Source organism: Salvelinus fontinalis, chromosome 26, assembly GCF_029448725.1.
Source record: "Salvelinus fontinalis isolate EN_2023a chromosome 26, ASM2944872v1, whole genome shotgun sequence".
NCBI lineage: Eukaryota > Metazoa > Chordata > Actinopteri > Salmoniformes > Salmonidae > Salvelinus > Salvelinus fontinalis.
This window is the reverse complement of record NC_074690.1, coordinates 7269031-7287115: the sequence shown is the minus strand read 5'-3', so window position 1 is coordinate 7287115 and position 18085 is coordinate 7269031. Positions and strand designations below refer to the sequence as shown.

General features: G+C 41.0%; 1 protein-coding gene across 1 annotated transcript in view; it reads right to left on the bottom strand.

Annotated features, from left to right (window-relative positions):
* Nucleotides 1–769: 769 nt before the first annotated feature.
* Nucleotides 770–18085, bottom strand: part of LOC129823600 (trophoblast glycoprotein-like) — a 33005-nt gene continuing 15689 nt past the window's right edge. Inside the window, exon 2 of the mRNA XM_055882457.1 lies at nt 770–2624. Coding sequence (XP_055738432.1) covers nt 1339–2624 — 1286 coding nt within the window. The 3' untranslated portion in view covers nt 770–1338. The remainder of the gene's footprint in view (nt 2625–18085) is intronic.

The following is an 18085-nucleotide window of genomic DNA, read 5'->3' as shown; positions in this document are numbered from 1 at the left end:
TGGTGTGGTGTCTGGTGTGGTGGTGTGATAGTGTGGTGGTGTGGTGGTGGTGTGGTGGTGTGGTGATGTGGTGTGGTGTGGTGGTAGTGTGGTGGTGGTGTCTGGTGTGGTGGTGTGATAGTGTGGTGGTGTGGTGGTGTGGTGTGGTGGTGGTGTGGTGGTGGTGTGGTGGTAGTGTGTGTGGTGGTAATGTGGTGTGTGGTGTGGTGGTGGTGTGGTGGTGGTGGTGGTGTGTGGTGTGGTGTGGTGTGGTGGTGGTGGTGGTGTGGTTGTGGTGTGGTGTGGTGGTGGTGGTGGTGTGTGGTGTGGTGTGGTGTGGTGGTGGTGGTGGTGTGGTTGTGGTGTGGTGTGTGGTGTGGTGTGGTGGTGGTGGTGGTGGTGGTGATGTGGTTGTGTGGTGGTGTGATAGTGGTGTGGTGGTGGTGGTGGTGTGGTTGTGGTGTGGTGTGTGGTGTGGTGTGGTGGTGGTGGTGGTGGTGGTGATGTGGTTGTGTGGTGGTGTGATAGTGTGGTGGTGTGGTGATGGTGGTGGTGTGGTGGTGGTGGTGTGGTGGTGTGGTGGTGTGTGGTGTGGTGGTGTGTGGTGTGGTGGTGTGGTGGTGTGGTGGTGTGGTGGTGTGGTGGTGTGGTGGTGGTGTGGTGGTAGTGTGGTGGTGGTGTGGTGGTGTGGTGGTGGTGGTGGTGTGGTGGTGGTGTGGTGGTGTGGTGGTGTGGTGGTGTGGTGGTGGTGGTGGTGTGGTGGTGTGGTGTGGTGGTGTATGGTGGTGGTGTATGGTGGTGGTGTATGGTGGTGGTGTGGTGGTGTGGTGGTGGTGTGGTGGTGGTGTGGTGGTGTGTGTGGTAGTGTGTGGTAGTGTATGGTGGTGGTGTATGGTGGTGGTGTGGTGGTGGTGGTGGTGTGGTGGTGGTGGTGTGGTGTGGCGGTGGTGGTGGTGTGGTGTGGTGGTGTTGTGGTGTGGTGGTGTGGTGGTGTGGTGGTGTGGTGTATGATTTGGTCACACTGGAGCTCAGGGTGATGTCATGTCAGTCCCATTCTGGAGATCTCAAGGTGACCTCACTTCCTGTCATATGATTGTGATTGATAATTCAGTGTTCCGACCACATCTCTGTGGAACATTCAACACTCTGTCTCTCTCTTTCTCTGACACACACTCGCACACGCACACGCACACGCGCACACACACACACACACACACACACACACACACACACACACACACACACACACACACACACACACACACACACACACACACACACACACACACACACACACACACACATACATACAAGCCAGTCATGAGAGACACACTCCTTCTAGCGAACCTATGTCCGTTCTCACGACAGGTCAACACTCTCGTACTCTGCGTGGTCTGATGCGTGGTTTGATGCCTGATCTGAGGCGTGATCTGAGTCGTCCAGGTCCATCCCTGGCACCAGACTGTAGTATTCAGTGGACTGGGTCATATAAGCCTTCTCCCTGTCTGCCGAGTCCTTCATCACCTCCGTCACACTCACTGCATCCAACTCTGCTTGTCCGCCCAGGCCCAACTCGGGGCCCTCTGTCAGGGAGGAGGACCCAGGAGAGGGAGGGGAGTTGGCGAGGGAGTGAGAGAGGGACTCCACAGATTCTACTTTAATCTCCACCTCCTCATAGATGTCCCTGGTGGAGCCCAGGAGGGTGGAGGAGGGTCGCAGGAGGAGCTGGTTCTTCAACATCTCCTTCCTGCTGCTGTCCCCCGCCGTGGGGAAGTTACACCCTTCTCCGCCTGCTGGGGGCTTGGATCGCTGGTGGTGTTGGTGACCGTTGGGTGAATGGGAGTGGGAGGCCTTCTTCTTGGAGGAGCCGAAGGCCGGCTTCTCTTTCGTCTTCCTCTTCCTCCCACAGCACCAGCAGAGGACAAGGCCGAGGAGGATGAAGAGGGGCAGGAGGATGAAAAGTGCCGTGAGCCCTGGTGGGCGGCAGACGTTACCAGGCGCCACCGACCACACGAGCCGCCCAGCCAGGCTCCGAGGAGATGCGCAGGTGATGTTACCCACGATGCCCTGCAGCCTGGTGTTGTTGTCGTTGTTGTTCAGCTCCTCCACCAGGGAGCAAGAGCAGTCCCAGGGGTTGTCCACCAGTTCCAGCCTCTCCAGACCCCGCAGAGACAGCACAGAGGCGGGAAGAGAACGGAGGAGGTTGCCCCTGAGATCTAGCTCCTGAAGGCTGTCAGATCCCTTGAGGAAATCCTCAGGCAGCTCCCTCAGCTGGTTCATGCCCAGCTCCAGCACCTTCAGGCTGGGTAGATCTGACAGAAAGTCCGCTGGGATGGAGGTCAGTCTGTTGTGACCCAGATAGACCTCTCGGAGAGGAGAGAGTGTGGTCTCTGTATCCTCCAGGTCGATCTGAGTGATGGTACAGTGAGACAGGTCCAGGAGCTGTAGTCTGTTCCTGTTGGTGAGCATGGCCCAGCGAACATGGCCGAACGTGGAGCCGGAGTAGTTCAGACAGCAGGCCTCAGCGGGTAGGACAGAGGGAAACCGGGCCAAAATGGTGGCTTCTGGACACTGACATCCCTCTGAGTCGATGGTCATCACAGGGAGAGTACACAGCAACAGCAGAGCCCACTGAGAGAACATCTCTGGAGAGAGAGAGAGAGAGAGAGAGAGAGAGAGAGAGAGAGAGAGAGAGAGAGAGAGAGAGAGAGAGAGAGAGAGAGAGAGAGAGAGAGAGAGAGAGAGAGAGAGAGAGAGAGAGAGAGAGAGAGAGAGAGAGGCGAGAGAGAGGCGAGAGAGAGGCGAGAGAGGCGAGAGAGAGGCGAGAGCCAGACAGACATTGTGTCATGATTGTGATTACAAAGTTGGCCAGTGCAGTTCCCTCCCTCCCTCCCTCCCTCTCGCTCTCTCTCCCTCTCTCTCAATTCAATTTCAATTTAAGAGCTTTATTGGCATGGGAAACATAAGTTAACTTTGCCAAAGAAATTGAAGTAGATAATAAGCACAAGTGAAATAAACAATAAAAATGAACAGTAAACATTACACTCACAGAAGTTCCAAAAGAATAAAAGACATGTCAAATGTCATATTATGTCTATATACGGTGTTGTAACGATGTACAAATAGTTAAAGTACAAAAGGAAAATAAATAAACATAAATATGGGTTGTATTTACACTCTTCACTAGTTACACTTTTCTTAAGGCAACAGGTCACAAATCTTGCTGCTGTGATGGCACACTGTGGGTTTTCACGCAATTGATATGGGAGTTTATCAAAATTGGGTTTGTTTTTGAATTCGTTGTGGATCTGTATAATCTGAGGGAATTATGTGTCTCTAATATGGTCATACATTGGGCAGGAGATTAGGAAGTGCAGCTCAGTTTCCACCTCATTTTGTGGGCAGTGTGCACATAGCCTGTCTTCTCTTGAGAGCCAGGTCAATAGCAAGGCTGTGCTCACATAGTCACAGCTTTCCTTAAGTTTGGGTCAGTCACAGTGTACTCTCTGTTATGGGACAAACAGCATTCTAGTTTGCTCAGTTTTTTTGTTCATTCTTTCCAATGTGTCAAGTAATTATCTTTTAGTTTTCTCATGATTTGGTTGGGTCTAATTGTGTTGCTGTCCTGGGCCTCTCTCCCTCCCAGAGGGACATGCTAGCTGTTGTTCCACAGAGATGTAACCAGGAATCCGTTACCCAGCAACCCCTGTAGCAACCCTTCTGATGCTCCTGGCTGGTTGTTGACAAGTTTGGGAGGCCGTCAGCCTGGCGATGCGGAATGCTGGGGATCAGACGTCCACCTCTCGCGCCTGTCTACTGTATCGTGTCTTTTGTCTGTACTATATTGCTGTTGTGTTGAGTCCGTCCGTCCGTCAACTGAACCAACTCTGTAATGGTCAACTTAAAACAGATCCTAAATCCTGACGGTCTTCTCCATCTGACTTGTGAAGGGTATTTTGGAAAAGTTTAAATTTAACGTGATCAACAAAAGCTTCTTTATAGTTTTAAAAAACTCTCTCTCCCAATGGACTCGAAAAAACTTTCTCCCCCAACTAACTCTAAAAAACTAATTTTAAACAGCCAGGAAAGACAGAGAGACAGCCTGTATCTGTGTGTGGCTGGCAGAAAGACAGAGAGAAAGCCTGTATCTGTGTGTGTGGCTGGCAGAGAGACAGAGATAAAGCCTGTATCTGTGTGTGTGGCTGGCAGAGAGACAGAGAGAAAGCCTGTATCCGTGTGTGGATATGACGTCACACTTCCTCAACAACAATAGAACAGGAATAGAAGAGAGGAACTCCCCAACAGCCCAGCAGACTGACTGACTGGCTCTCTAAAAGAGAGACTGAACAGAGTGGAAGATTGACTGACTGACTGACTGACTGAATGACTGGCTGACTGGCTGACTGACTGGCTGACTGGCTGACTGGCTGACTGGTTCTCTAAAAGAGAGATTGAACAGAGTGGAAGACTGGCTGACTGACTGACTGACTGACTGGCTGACTGGCTGACTGACTGGCTGACTGGCTGGCTCTCTAAAAGAGAGATTGAACAGAGTGGAAGATTGCCCACCTTTGCTTTATAACCCTGGTTGTATTTGATTCCACTGAGCTGTAGAGAGAAAACACCTGTCTGTCACCTACGAGGCTGTGACTGTCAGTAATAAAGGCTGTACACTACCTGTATAATGACTATAACAGGGTTCCTATAACTATAACAGGGTTCCTATAACAGGGTTTCTATAACAGGGTTTCTATAACAGGGTTTCTATAACTATAACAGGGTTTCTATAACAGGGTTTCTATAACTATAACAGGGTTTCTATAACAGGGTTTCTATAACTATAACAGGGTTCCTATAACTATAACAGGGTTCCTATAACAGGGTTTCTATAACAGGGTTTCTATAACTATTTTTTTTTATTTTTATTTTTTTATTTCACCTTTATTTAACCAGGTAGGCTAGTTGAGAACAAGTTCTCATTTGCAACTGCGACCTGGCCAAGATAAAGCATAGCAGTGTGAACAGACAACACAGAGTTACACATGGAGTAAACAATAAACAAGTCAATAACATGGTAGAAAAAAGAGAATCTATATACAATGTGTGCAAAAGGCATGAGGTAGGCAATAAATCGAATAATTACAATTTAGCAGATTAACACTGGAGTGATAAATCATCAGATGAACATGTGCAAGAAGAGATACTGGTGTGCAAAAGAGCAGAAAAGTAAATAAATAAAAGCAGTATGGGGGGTGAGGTAGGTAAATTGGGTGGGTAGTTTACAGATGGACTATGTACAGCTGCAGCGATCGGTTAGCTGCTCGGATAGCAGATTTTTAAAGTTGTTGAGGGAGATAAAAGTCTCCAACTTCAGAGATTTTTGCAATTCGTTCCAGTCGCAGGCAGCAGAGAACTGGAAGGAAAGGCGTCCAAATGAGGTTTTAGCTTTAGGGATGATCAGTGAGATACACCTGCTGGAGCGCGTGCTGCGGGTGGGTGTGGCCATCGTGACCAGTGAACTGAGATAAGGCGGCACTTTACCTAGCATAGCCTTGTAGATGACCTGGAGCCAGTGGGTCTGACGACGAACATGTAGCGAGGGCCAGCCGACTAGGGCATACAGGTCGCAGTGGTGGGTCGTATAAGGTGCTTTAGTAACAAAACGAATGGCACTGTGATAAACTGCGTCCAGTTTGCTGAGTAGAGTGTTGGAAGCTATTTTGTAGATGACATCGCCGAAGTCGAGGATCGGTAGGATAGTCAGTTTTACTAGGGTAAGTTTGGCGGCGTGAGTGAAGGAGGCTTTGTTGCGGAATAGAAAGCCGATTCTTGATTTGATTTTGGATTGGAGATGTTTGATATGAGTCTGGAAGGAGAGTTTGCAGTCTAGCCAGACACCTAGGTACTTATAGATGTCCACATATTCTAGGTCGGAACCGTCCAGGGTGGTGATGCTAGACGGGCGTGCGGGTGCAGGCAGCGAACGGTTGAAAAGCATGCATTTGGTTTTACTAGCGTTTAAGAGCAGTTGGAGGCCACGGAAGGAGTGTTGTATGGCATTGAAGCTCGTTTGGAGGTTAGATAGCACAGTGTCCAAGGAAGGGCCGGAAGTATATAGAATGGTGTCGTCTGCGTAGAGGTGGATCAGGGAATCGCCCGCAGCAAGAGCAACATCATTGATGTATACAGAGAAAAGAGTCGGCCCGAGAATTGAACCCTGTGGTACCCCCATAGAGACTGCCAGAGGACCGGACAACATGCCCTCCGATTTGACACACTGAACTCTGTCTGCAAAGTAGTTGGTGAACCAGGCAAGGCAGTCATTAGAAAAACCGAGGCTACCGAGTCTGCCGATAAGAATATGGTGATTGACAGAGTCGAAAGCCTTGGCCAGGTCGATGAAGACGGCTGCACAGTAATGTCTTTTATCGATGGCGGTTATGATGTCGTTTAGTACCTTGAGCGTGGCTGAGGTGCACCCGTGACCGGCTCGGAAACCGGATTGCACTATAACAGGGTTCCTATAACAGGGTTTCTATAACAGGGTTTCTATAACTATAACAGGGTTCCTATAACAGGGTTCCTATAACAGGGTTTCTATAACTATAACAGGGTTCCTATAACTATAACAGGGTTTCTATAACAGGGTTTCTATAACAGGGTTTCTATAACAGGGTTTCTATAACAGGGTTCCTATAACAGGGTTCCTATAACAGGGTTCCTATAACAGGGTTCCTATAACAGGGTTTCTATAACAGGGTTCCTATAACAGGGTTTCTATAACTATAACAGGGTTTCTATAACAGGGTTCCTATAACTGGGTTTCTATAACAGGGTTTCTATAACAGGGTTCCTATAACTATAACAGGGTTCCTATAACAGTGTTTCTATAACAGGGTTTCTATAACAGGGTTTCTATAACAGGGTTTCTATAACAGGGTTTCTATAACAGGGTTTCTATAACAGGGTTCCTATAACTATAACAGGGTTCCTATAACAGGGTTTCTATAACAGGGTTCCTATAACAGGGTTTCTATAACAGGGTTCCTATAACTATAACAGGGTTTCTATAACTATAACAGGGTTTCTATAACTATAACAGGGTTTCTATAACTATAACAGGGTTTCTATAACTATAACAGGGTTTCTATAACAGGGTTTCTATAACAGGGTTCCTATAACTATAACAGGGTTTCTATAACTATAACAGGGTTTCTATAACTATAACGGGTTCCTATAACTATAACAGGGTTTCTATAACAGGGTTTCTATAACAGGGTTCCTATAACTATAACAGGGTTCCTATAACTATAACAGGGTTTCTATAACAGGGTTCCTATAACAGGGTTCCTATAACAGGGTTTCTATAACAGGGTTCCTATAACAGGGTTTCTATAACAGGGTTTCTATAACAGGGTTTCTATAACTATAACAGGGTTCCTATAACTATAACAGGGTTTCTATAACAGGGTTTCTATAACAGGGTTTCTATAACAGGGTTCCTATAACAGGGTTTCTATAACAGGGTTCCTATAACAGGGTTCCTATAACAGGGTTTCTATAACAGGGTTTCTATAACTATAACAGGGTTTCTATAACAGGGTTTCTATAACTATAACAGGGTTCCTATAACTATAACAGGGTTTCTATAACAGGGTTTCTATAACAGGGTTTCTATAACAGGGTTCCTATAACAGGGTTTCTATAACAGGGTTCCTATAACAGGGTTCCTATAACAGGGTTTCTATAACAGGGTTTCTATAACTATAACAGGGTTTCTATAACAGGGTTTCTATAACTATAACAGGGTTCCTATAACTATAACAGGGTTTCTATAACAGGGTTTCTATAACTATAACAGGGTTTCTATTACAGGGTTTCTATAACAGGGTTCCTATAACAGGGTTTCTATAACAGGGTTTCTATAACAGGGTTTCTATAACAGGGTTTCTATAACTATAACAGGGTTTCTATAACTATAACAGGGTTTCTATAACTATAACAGGGTTTCTATAACTATAACAGGGTTCCTATAACAGGGTTTCAATAACAGGGTTTCTATAACAGGGTTTCTATAACTATAACAGGGTTCCTATAACAGGGTTTCTATAACAGGGTTTCTATAACAGGGTTTCTATAACAGGGTTTCTATAACTATAACAGGGTTCCTATAACTATAACATGGTTTCTATAACAGGGTTTCTATAACAGGGTTTCTATAACAGGGTTTCTATAACAGGGTTTCTATAACAGGGTTTCTATAACTATAACAGGGTTTCTATAACAGGGTTCCTATAACAGGGTTCCTATAACTATAACAGAGTTTCTATAACTATAACAGGGTTCCTATAACTATAACAGGGTTCCTATAACAGGGTTTCTATAACTATAACAGGGTTTCTATAACTATAACAGGGTTCCTATAACAGGGTTTCTATAACTATAACAGGGTTTCTATAACAGGGTTTCTATAACTATAACAGGGTTTCTATAACAGGGTTTCTATAACAGGGTTCCTATAACTATAACAGGGTTCCTATAACTATAACAGGGTTTCTATAACTCTAACAGGGTTCCTATAACTATAACAGGGTTTCTATAACAGGGTTTCTATAACAGGGTTTCTATAACAGGGTTCCTATAACAGGGTTTCTATAACAGGGTTTCTATAACAGGGTTTCTATAACAGGGTTTCTATAACAGGGTTTCTATAACAGGGTTCCTATAACAGGGTTCCTATAACAGGGTTTCTATAACAGGGTTTCTATAACAGGGTTTCTATAACAGGGTTCCTATAACTATAACAGGGTTTCTATAACAGGGTTCCTATAACAGGGTTCCTATAACAGGGTTCCTATAACAGGGTTCCTATAACAGGGTTTCTATAACAGGGTTTCTATAACAGGGTTCCTATAACAGGGTTTCTATAACAGGGTTTCTATAACAGGGTTCCTATAACAGGGTTTCTATAACAGGGTTTCTATAACTATAACAGGGTTTCTATAACTATAACAGGGTTTCTATAACTATAACAGGGTTTCTATAACTATAACAGGGTTTCTATAACTATAACAGGGTTTCTATAACTATAACAGGGTTTCTATAACAGGGTTTCTATAACAGGGTTCCTATAACAGGGTTTCTATAACAGGGTTTCTATAACAGGGTTTCAATAACAGGGTTTCAATAACAGGGTTCCTATAACTATAACAGGGTTTCTATAACAGGGTTCCTATAACAGGGTTCCTATAACAGGGTTCCTATAACAGGGTTTCTATAACAGGGTTTCTATAACTATAACAGGGTTTCTATAACAGGGTTTCTATAACTATAACAGGGTTTCTATAACAGGGTTCCTATAACTATAACAGGGTTTCTATAACAGGGTTTCTATAACAGGGTTCCTATAACAGGGTTTCTATAACAGGGTTTCTATAACAGGGTTTCTATAACTATAACAGGGTTTCTATAACTATAACAGGGTTCCTATAACAGGGTTTCTATAACAGGGTTTCTATAACAGGGTTTCTATAACTATAACAGGGTTTCTATAACTATAACAGGGTTTCTATAACTATAACAGGGTTTCTATAACAGGGTTCCTATAACAGGGTTTCTATAACTATAACAGGGTTTCTATAACAGGGTTTCTATAACAGGGTTTCTATAACAGGGTTCCTATAACTATAACAGGGTTTCTATAACAGGGTTTCTATAACTATAACAGGGTTCCTATAACTATAACAGGGTTCCTATAACAGGGTTCCTATAACAGGGTTTCTATAACAGGGTTCCTATAACAGGGTTTCTATAACAGGGTTTCTATAACAGGGTTTCTATAACTATAACAGGGTTTCTATAACTATAACAGGGTTCCTATAACAGGGTTTCTATAACAGGGTTTCTATAACAGGGTTTCTATAACTATAACAGGGTTTCTATAACTATAACAGGGTTTCTATAACTATAACAGGGTTTCTATAACAGGGTTCCTATAACAGGGTTTCTATAACTATAACAGGGTTTCTATAACAGGGTTTCTATAACAGGGTTTCTATAACAGGGTTCCTATAACTATAACAGGGTTTCTATAACAGGGTTTCTATAACTATAACAGGGTTCCTATAACTATAACAGGGTTCCTATAACAGGGTTCCTATAACAGGGTTTCTATAACAGGGTTCCTATAACAGGGTTTCTATAACAGGGTTTCTATAACAGGGTTTCTATAACTATAACAGGGTTCCTATAACAGGGTTCCTATAACTATAACAGGGTTTCTATAACAGGGTTCCTATAACAGGGTTCCTATAACAGGGTTTCTATAACAGGGTTCCTATAACAGGGTTTCAATAACAGGGTTTCTATAACAGGGTTTCTATAACTATAACAGGGTTTCTATAACAGGGTTTCTATAACAGGGTTCCTATAACTATAACAGGGTTTCTATAACTATAACAGGGTTTCTATAACAGGGTTTCTATAACAGGGTTTCTATAACAGGGTTTCTATAACAGGGTTTCTATAACAGGGTTCCTATAACAGGGTTCCTATAACAGGGTTTCTAAAACAGGGTTTCTATAACAGGGTTCCTATAACTATAACAGGGTTTCTATAACAGGGTTCCTATAACTATAACAGGGTTCCTATAACAGGGTTCCTATAACAGGGTTTCTATAACAGGGTTTCTATAACAGGGTTCCTATAACAGGGTTTCTATAACAGGGTTTCTATAACAGGGTTTCTATAACTATAACAGGGTTTCTATAACTATAACAGGGTTCCTATAACAGGGTTCCTATAACAGGGTTTCTATAACAGGGTTTCTATAACAGGGTTTCTATAACAGGGTTTCTATAACAGGGTTCCTATAACTATAACAGGGTTTCTATAACAGGGTTTCTGTAACAGGGTTCCTATAACTATAACAGGGTTCCTATAACAGGGTTGCTATAACTATAACAGGGTTTCTATAACAGGGTTTCTATAACAGGGTTTCTATAACAGGGTTCCAATAACTATAACAGGGTTTCTATAACAGGGTTTCTATAACAGGGTTCCTATAACTATAACAGGGTTTCTATAACAGGGTTTCTATAACAGGGTTTCTATAACTATAACAGGGTTCCTATAACAGGGTTTCTATAACAGGGTTCCTATAACAGGGTTCCTATAACAGGGTTTCTATAACTATAACAGGGTTTCTATAACTATAACAGGGTTTCTATAACAGGGTTTCTATAACAGGGTTTCTATAACAGGGTTCCTATAACAGGGTTTCTATAACTATAACAGGGTTTCTATAACTATAACAGGGTTTCTATAACAGGGTTCCTATAACAGGGTTTCTATAACAGGGTTCCTAAAACAGGGTTTCTATAACTATAACAGGGTTTCTATAACTATAACAGGGTTTCTATAACAGGGTTTCTATAACAGGGTTTCTATAACAGGGTTCCTATAACAGGGTTTCTATAACAGGGTTTCTATAACAGGGTTCCTATAACAGGGTTTCTATAACAGGGTTTCTATAACAGGGTTCCTATAACAGGGTTCCTATAACTATAACAGGGTTTCTATAACTATAACAGGGTTTCTATAACTATAACAGGGTTTCTATAACTATAACAGGGTTCCTATAACAGGGTTCCTATAACAGGGTTTCTATAACAGGGTTTCTATAACAGGGTTTCTATAACAGGGTTTCTATAACTATAACAGGGTTCCTATAACTATAACAGGGTTTCTATAACAGGGTTCCTATAACAGGGTTTCTATAACAGGGTTTCTATAACAGGGTTTCTATAACAGGGTTTCTATAACAGGGTTTCTATAACTATAACAGGGTTCCTATAACTATAACAGGGTTTCTATAACTATAACAGGGTTTCTATAACTATAACAGGGTTTCTATAACAGGGTTTCTATAACAGGGTTTCTATAACAGGGTTCCTATAACTATAACAGGGTTTCTATAACAGGGTTTCTATAACAGGGTTTCTATAACAGGGTTCACATAACAGGGTTTCTATAACAGGGTTCCTATAACTATAACAGGGTTTCTATAACAGGGTTCCTATAACAGGGTTTCTATAACAGGGTTTCTATAACAGGGTTCCTATAACAGGGTTCCTATAACAGGGTTCCTATAACAGGGTTTCTATAACAGGGTTACTATAACAGGGTTCCTATAACAGGGTTCCTATAACAGGGTTTCTATAACAGGGTTCCTATAACAGGGTTTCTATAACAGGGTTCCTATAACAGGGTTCCTATAACTATAACAGGGTTTCTATAACAGGGTTTCTATAACAGGGTTTCTATAACAGAGTTTCTATAACAGGGTTTCTATAACAGGGTTCCTATAACAGGGTTTCTATAACAGGGTTCCTATAACAGGGTTCCTATAACAGGGTTTCTATAACAGGGTTCCTATAACAGGGTTTCTATAACAGGGTTTCTATAACAGGGTTCCTATAACAGGGTTCCTATAACAGGGTTTCTATAACAGGGTTCCTATAACAGGGTTTCTATAACAGGGTTCCTATAACAGGGTTTCTATAACAGGGTTTCTACAACAGGGTTTCTATAACAGGGTTTCTATAACAGGGTTTCTATAACAGGGTTCCTATAACAGGGTTTCTATAACAGGGTTCCTATAACTATAACAGGGTTTCTATAACAGGGTTTCTATAACAGGGTTCCTATAACAGGGTTCCTATAACAGGGTTTCTATAACAGGGTTCCTATAACTATAACAGGGTTTCTATAACAGGGTTTCTATAACAGGGTTCCTATAACAGGGTTCCTATAACTATAACAGGGTTTCTATAACAGGGTTTCTATAACAGGGTTTCGATAACAGGGTTTCTATAACTATAACAGGGTTCCTATAACAGGGTTTCTATAACTATAACAGGGTTTCTATAACAGGGTTCCTATAACAGGGTTTCTATAACTATAACAGGGTTTCTATAACAGGGTTCCTATAACAGGGTTCCTATAACAGGGTTTCTATAACTATAACAGGGTTTCTATAACAGGGTTCCAATAACTATAACAGGGTTCCTATAACTATAACAGGGTTCCTATAACAGGGTTTCTATAACAGGGTTTCTATAACAGGGTTTCTATAACAGGGTTTCTATAACTATAACAGGGTTCCTATAACTATAACAGGGTTCCTATAACGGGGTTTCTATAACAGGGTTCCTATAACAGGGTTTCTATAACTATAACAGGGTTCCTATAACTATAACAGGGTTCCTATAACAGGGTTTCTATAACTATAACAGGGTTCCTATAACAGGGTTCCTATAACTATAACAGGGTTCCCATAACACGGTTTCTATAACAGGGTTCCTATAACAGGGTTTCTATAACTATAACAGGGTTCCTATAACTATAACAGGGTTCCTATAACAGGGTTTCTATAACAGGGTTCCTATAACAGGGTTTCTATAACAGGGTTCCTATAACAGGGTTCCTATAACAGGGTTTCTATAACAGGGTTCCTATAACAGGGTTCCTATAACAAGGTTCCTATAACAGGGTTCCTATAACAGGGTTTCTATAACAGGGTTTCTATAACAGGGTTCCTATAACAGGGATCCTATAACTATAACAGGGTTTCTCTAACAGGGTTCCTATAACAGGGTTTCTATAACAGGGTTTCTATAACAGGGTTCCTATAACAGGGTTTCTATAACAGGGTTTCTATAACAGGGTTTCTATAACAGGGTTCCTATAACAGGGTTTCTATAACAGGGTTTCTATAACTATAACAGGGTTTCTATAACTATAACAGGGTTTCTATAACTATAACAGGGTTTCTATAACTATAACAGGGTTCCTATAACAGGGTTTCAATAACAGGGTTTCTATAACAGGGTTTCTATAACTATAACAGGGTTCCTATAACAGGGTTTCTATAACAGGGTTTCTATAACAGGGTTTCTATAACAGGGTTTCTATAACTATAACAGGGTTCCTATAACTATAACAGGGTTTCTATAACAGGGTTTCTATAACAGGGTTTCTATAACAGGGTTTCTATAATAGGGTTTCTATAACAGGGTTTCTATAACAGGGTTTCTATAACTATAACAGGGTTCCTATAACTATAACAGGGTTCCTATAACAGGGTTCCTATAACTATAACAGGGTTTCTATAACTATAACAGGGTTCCTATAACTATAACAGGGTTCCTATAACAGGGTTTCTATAACTATAACAGGGTTTCTATAACTATAACAGGGTTTCTATAACTATAACAGCGTTCCTATAACAGGGTTTCTATAACTATAACAGGGTTTCTATAACAGGGTTTCTATAACAGGGTTTCTATAACTATAACAGGGTTTCTATAACAGGGTTTCTATAACAGGGTTCCTATAACTATAACAGGGTTCCTATAACAGGGTTCCTATAACTATAACAGGGTTTCTATAACTCTAACAGGGTTCCTATAACTATAACAGGGTTTCTATAACAGGGTTTCTATAACAGGGTTTCTATAACAGGGTTCCTATAACAGGGTTTCTATAACAGGGTTTCTATAACAGGGTTTCTATAACAGGGTTTCTATAACAGGGTTTCTATAACAGGGTTCCTATAACAGGGTTCCTATAACAGGGTTTCTATAACAGGGTTTCTATAACAGGGTTCCTATAACTATAACAGGGTTTCTATAACAGGGTTCCTATAACAGGGTTTCTATAACAGGGTTCCTATAACAGGGTTTCTATAACAGGGTTTCTATAACAGGGTTCCTATAACAGGGTTTCTATAACAGGGTTTCTATAACTATAACAGGGTTTCTATAACTATAACAGGGTTTCTATAACTATAACAGGGTTTCTATAACTATAACAGGGTTTCTATAACTATAACAGGGTTTCTATAACTATAACAGGGTTTCTATAACTATAACAGGGTTTCTATAACAGGGTTTCTATAACAGGGTTCCTATAACAGGGTTTCTATAACAGGGTTTCTATAACAGGGTTTCTATAACAGGGTTTCTATAACAGGGTTCCTATAACTATAACAGGGTTTCTATGACAGGGTTCCTATAACAGGGTTCCTATAACAGGGTTCCTATAACAGGGTTTCTATAACAGGGTTTCTATAACAGGGTTTCTATAACTATAACAGGGTTTCTATAACAGGGTTTCTATAACTATAACAGGGTTTCTATAACAGGGTTCCTATAACTATAACAGGGTTTCTATAACAGGGTTCCTATAACTATAACAGGGTTTCTATAACAGGGTTTCTATAACAGGGTTCCTATAACAGGGTTTCTATAACAGGGTTTCTATAACAGGGTTTCTATAACTATAACAGGGTTTCTATAACTATAACAGGGTTCCTATAACAGGGTTTCTATAACAGGGTTTCTATAACAGGGTTTCTATAACTATAACAGGGTTTCTATAACTATAACAGGGTTTCTATAACTATAACAGGGTTTCTATAACAGGGTTCCTATAACAGGGTTTCTATAACTATAACAGGGTTTCTATAACAGGGTTTCTATAACAGGGTTTCTATAACAGGGTTCCTATAACTATAACAGGGTTTCTATAACAGGGTTTCTATAACTATAACAGGGTTCCTATAACTATAACAGGGTTCCTATAACAGGGTTCCTATAACAGGGTTTCTATAACAGGGTTCCTATAACAGGGTTTCTATAACAGGGTTTCTATAACAGGGTTTCTATAACTATAACAGGGTTCCTATAACAGGGTTCCTATAACTATAACAGGGTTTCTATAACAGGGTTCCTATAACAGGGTTCCTATAACAGGGTTTCTATAACAGGGTTCCTATAACAGGGTTTCAATAACAGGGTTTCTATAACAGGGTTTCTATAACTATAACAGGGTTTCTATAACAGGGTTTCTATAACAGGGTTCCTATAACTATAACAGGGTTTCTATAACTATAACAGGGTTTCTATAACAGGGTTTCTATAACAGGGTTTCTATAACAGGGTTTCTATAACAGGGTTTCTATAACAGGGTTCCTATAACAGGGTTCCTATAACAGGGTTTCTAAAACAGGGTTTCTATAACAGGGTTCCTATAACTATAACAGGGTTTCTATAACAGGGTTCCTATAACTATAACAGGGTTCCTATAACAGGGTTCCTATAACAGGGTTTCTATAACAGGGTTTCTATAACAGGGTTCCTATAACAGGGTTTCTATAACAGGGTTTCTATAACAGGGTTTCTATAACTATAACAGGGTTTCTATAACTATAACAGGGTTCCTATAACAGGGTTCCTATAACAGGGTTTCTATAACAGGGTTTCTATAACAGGGTTTCTATAACAGGGTTTCTATAACAGGGTTTCTATAACAGGGTTCCTATAACTATAACAGGGTTTCTATAACAGGGTTTCTGTAACAGGGTTCCTATAACTATAACAGGGTTCCTATAACAGGGTTGCTATAACTATAACAGGGTTTCTATAACAGGGTTTCTATAACAGGGTTTCTATAACAGGGTTCCAATAACTATAACAGGGTTTCTATAACAGGGTTTCTATAACAGGGTTCCTATAACTATAACAGGGTTTCTATAACAGGGTTTCTATAACAGGGTTTCTATAACTATAACAGGGTTCCTATAACAGGGTTTCTATAACAGGGTTCCTATAACAGGGTTCCTATAACAGGGTTTCTATAACTATAACAGGGTTTCTATAACTATAACAGGGTTTCTATAACAGGGTTTCTATAACAGGGTTTCTATAACAGGGTTCCTATAACAGGGTTTCTATAACTATAACAGGGTTTCTATAACTATAACAGGGTTTCTATAACAGGGTTCCTATAACAGGGTTTCTATAACAGGGTTCCTATAACAGGGTTTCTATAACTATAACAGGGTTTCTATAACTATAACAGGGTTTCTATAACAGGGTTTCTATAACAGGGTTTCTATAACAGGGTTCCTATAACAGGGTTTCTATAACAGGGTTTCTATAACAGGGTTCCTATAACAGGGTTTCTATAACAGGGTTTCTATAACAGGGTTCCTATAACAGGGTTCCTATAACTATAACAGGGTTTCTATAACTATAACAGGGTTTCTATAACTATAACAGGGTTTCTATAACTATAACAGGGTTTCTATAACTATAACAGGGTTTCTATAACTATAACAGGGTTCCTATAACAGGGTTCCTATAACAGGGTTTCTATAACAGGGTTTCTATAACAGGGTTTCTATAACAGGGTTTCTATATAAATAACAGGGTTCCTATAACTATAACAGGGTTTCTATAACAGGGTTCCTATAACAGGGTTTCTATAACAGGGTTTCTATAACAGGGTTTCTATAACAGGGTTTCTATAACAGGGTTTCTATAACTATAACAGGGTTCCTATAACTATAACAGGGTTTCTATAACTATAACAGGGTTTCTATAACTATAACAGGGTTTCTATAACAGGGTTTCTATAACAGGGTTTCTATAACAGGGTTCCTATAACTATAACAGGGTTTCTATAACAGGGTTTCTATAACAGGGTTTCTATAACAGGGTTCACATAACAGGGTTTCTATAACAGGGTTCCTATAACTATAACAGGGTTTCTATAACAGGGTTCCTATAACAGGGTTTCTATAACAGGGTTTCTATAACAGGGTTCCTATAACAGGGTTCCTATAACAGGGTTCCTATAACAGGGTTTCTATAACAGGGTTCCTATAACAGGGTTCCTATAACAGGGTTTCTATAACAGGGTTCCTATAACAGGGTTTCTATAACAGGGTTCCTATAACAGGGTTCCTATAACTATAACAGGGTTTCTATAACAGGGTTTCTATAACAGGGTTTCTATAACAGAGTTTCTATAACAGGGTTTCTATAACAGGGTTCCTATAACAGGGTTCCTATAACAGGGTTCCTATAACAGGGTTCCTATAACAGGGTTCCTATAACAGGGTTTCTATAACAGGGTTTCTATAACAGGGTTTCTATAACAGGGTTCCTATAACAGGGTTCCTATAACAGGGTTTCTATAACAGGGTTCCTATAACAGGGTTTCTATAACAGGGTTCCTATAACAGGGTTTCTATAACAGG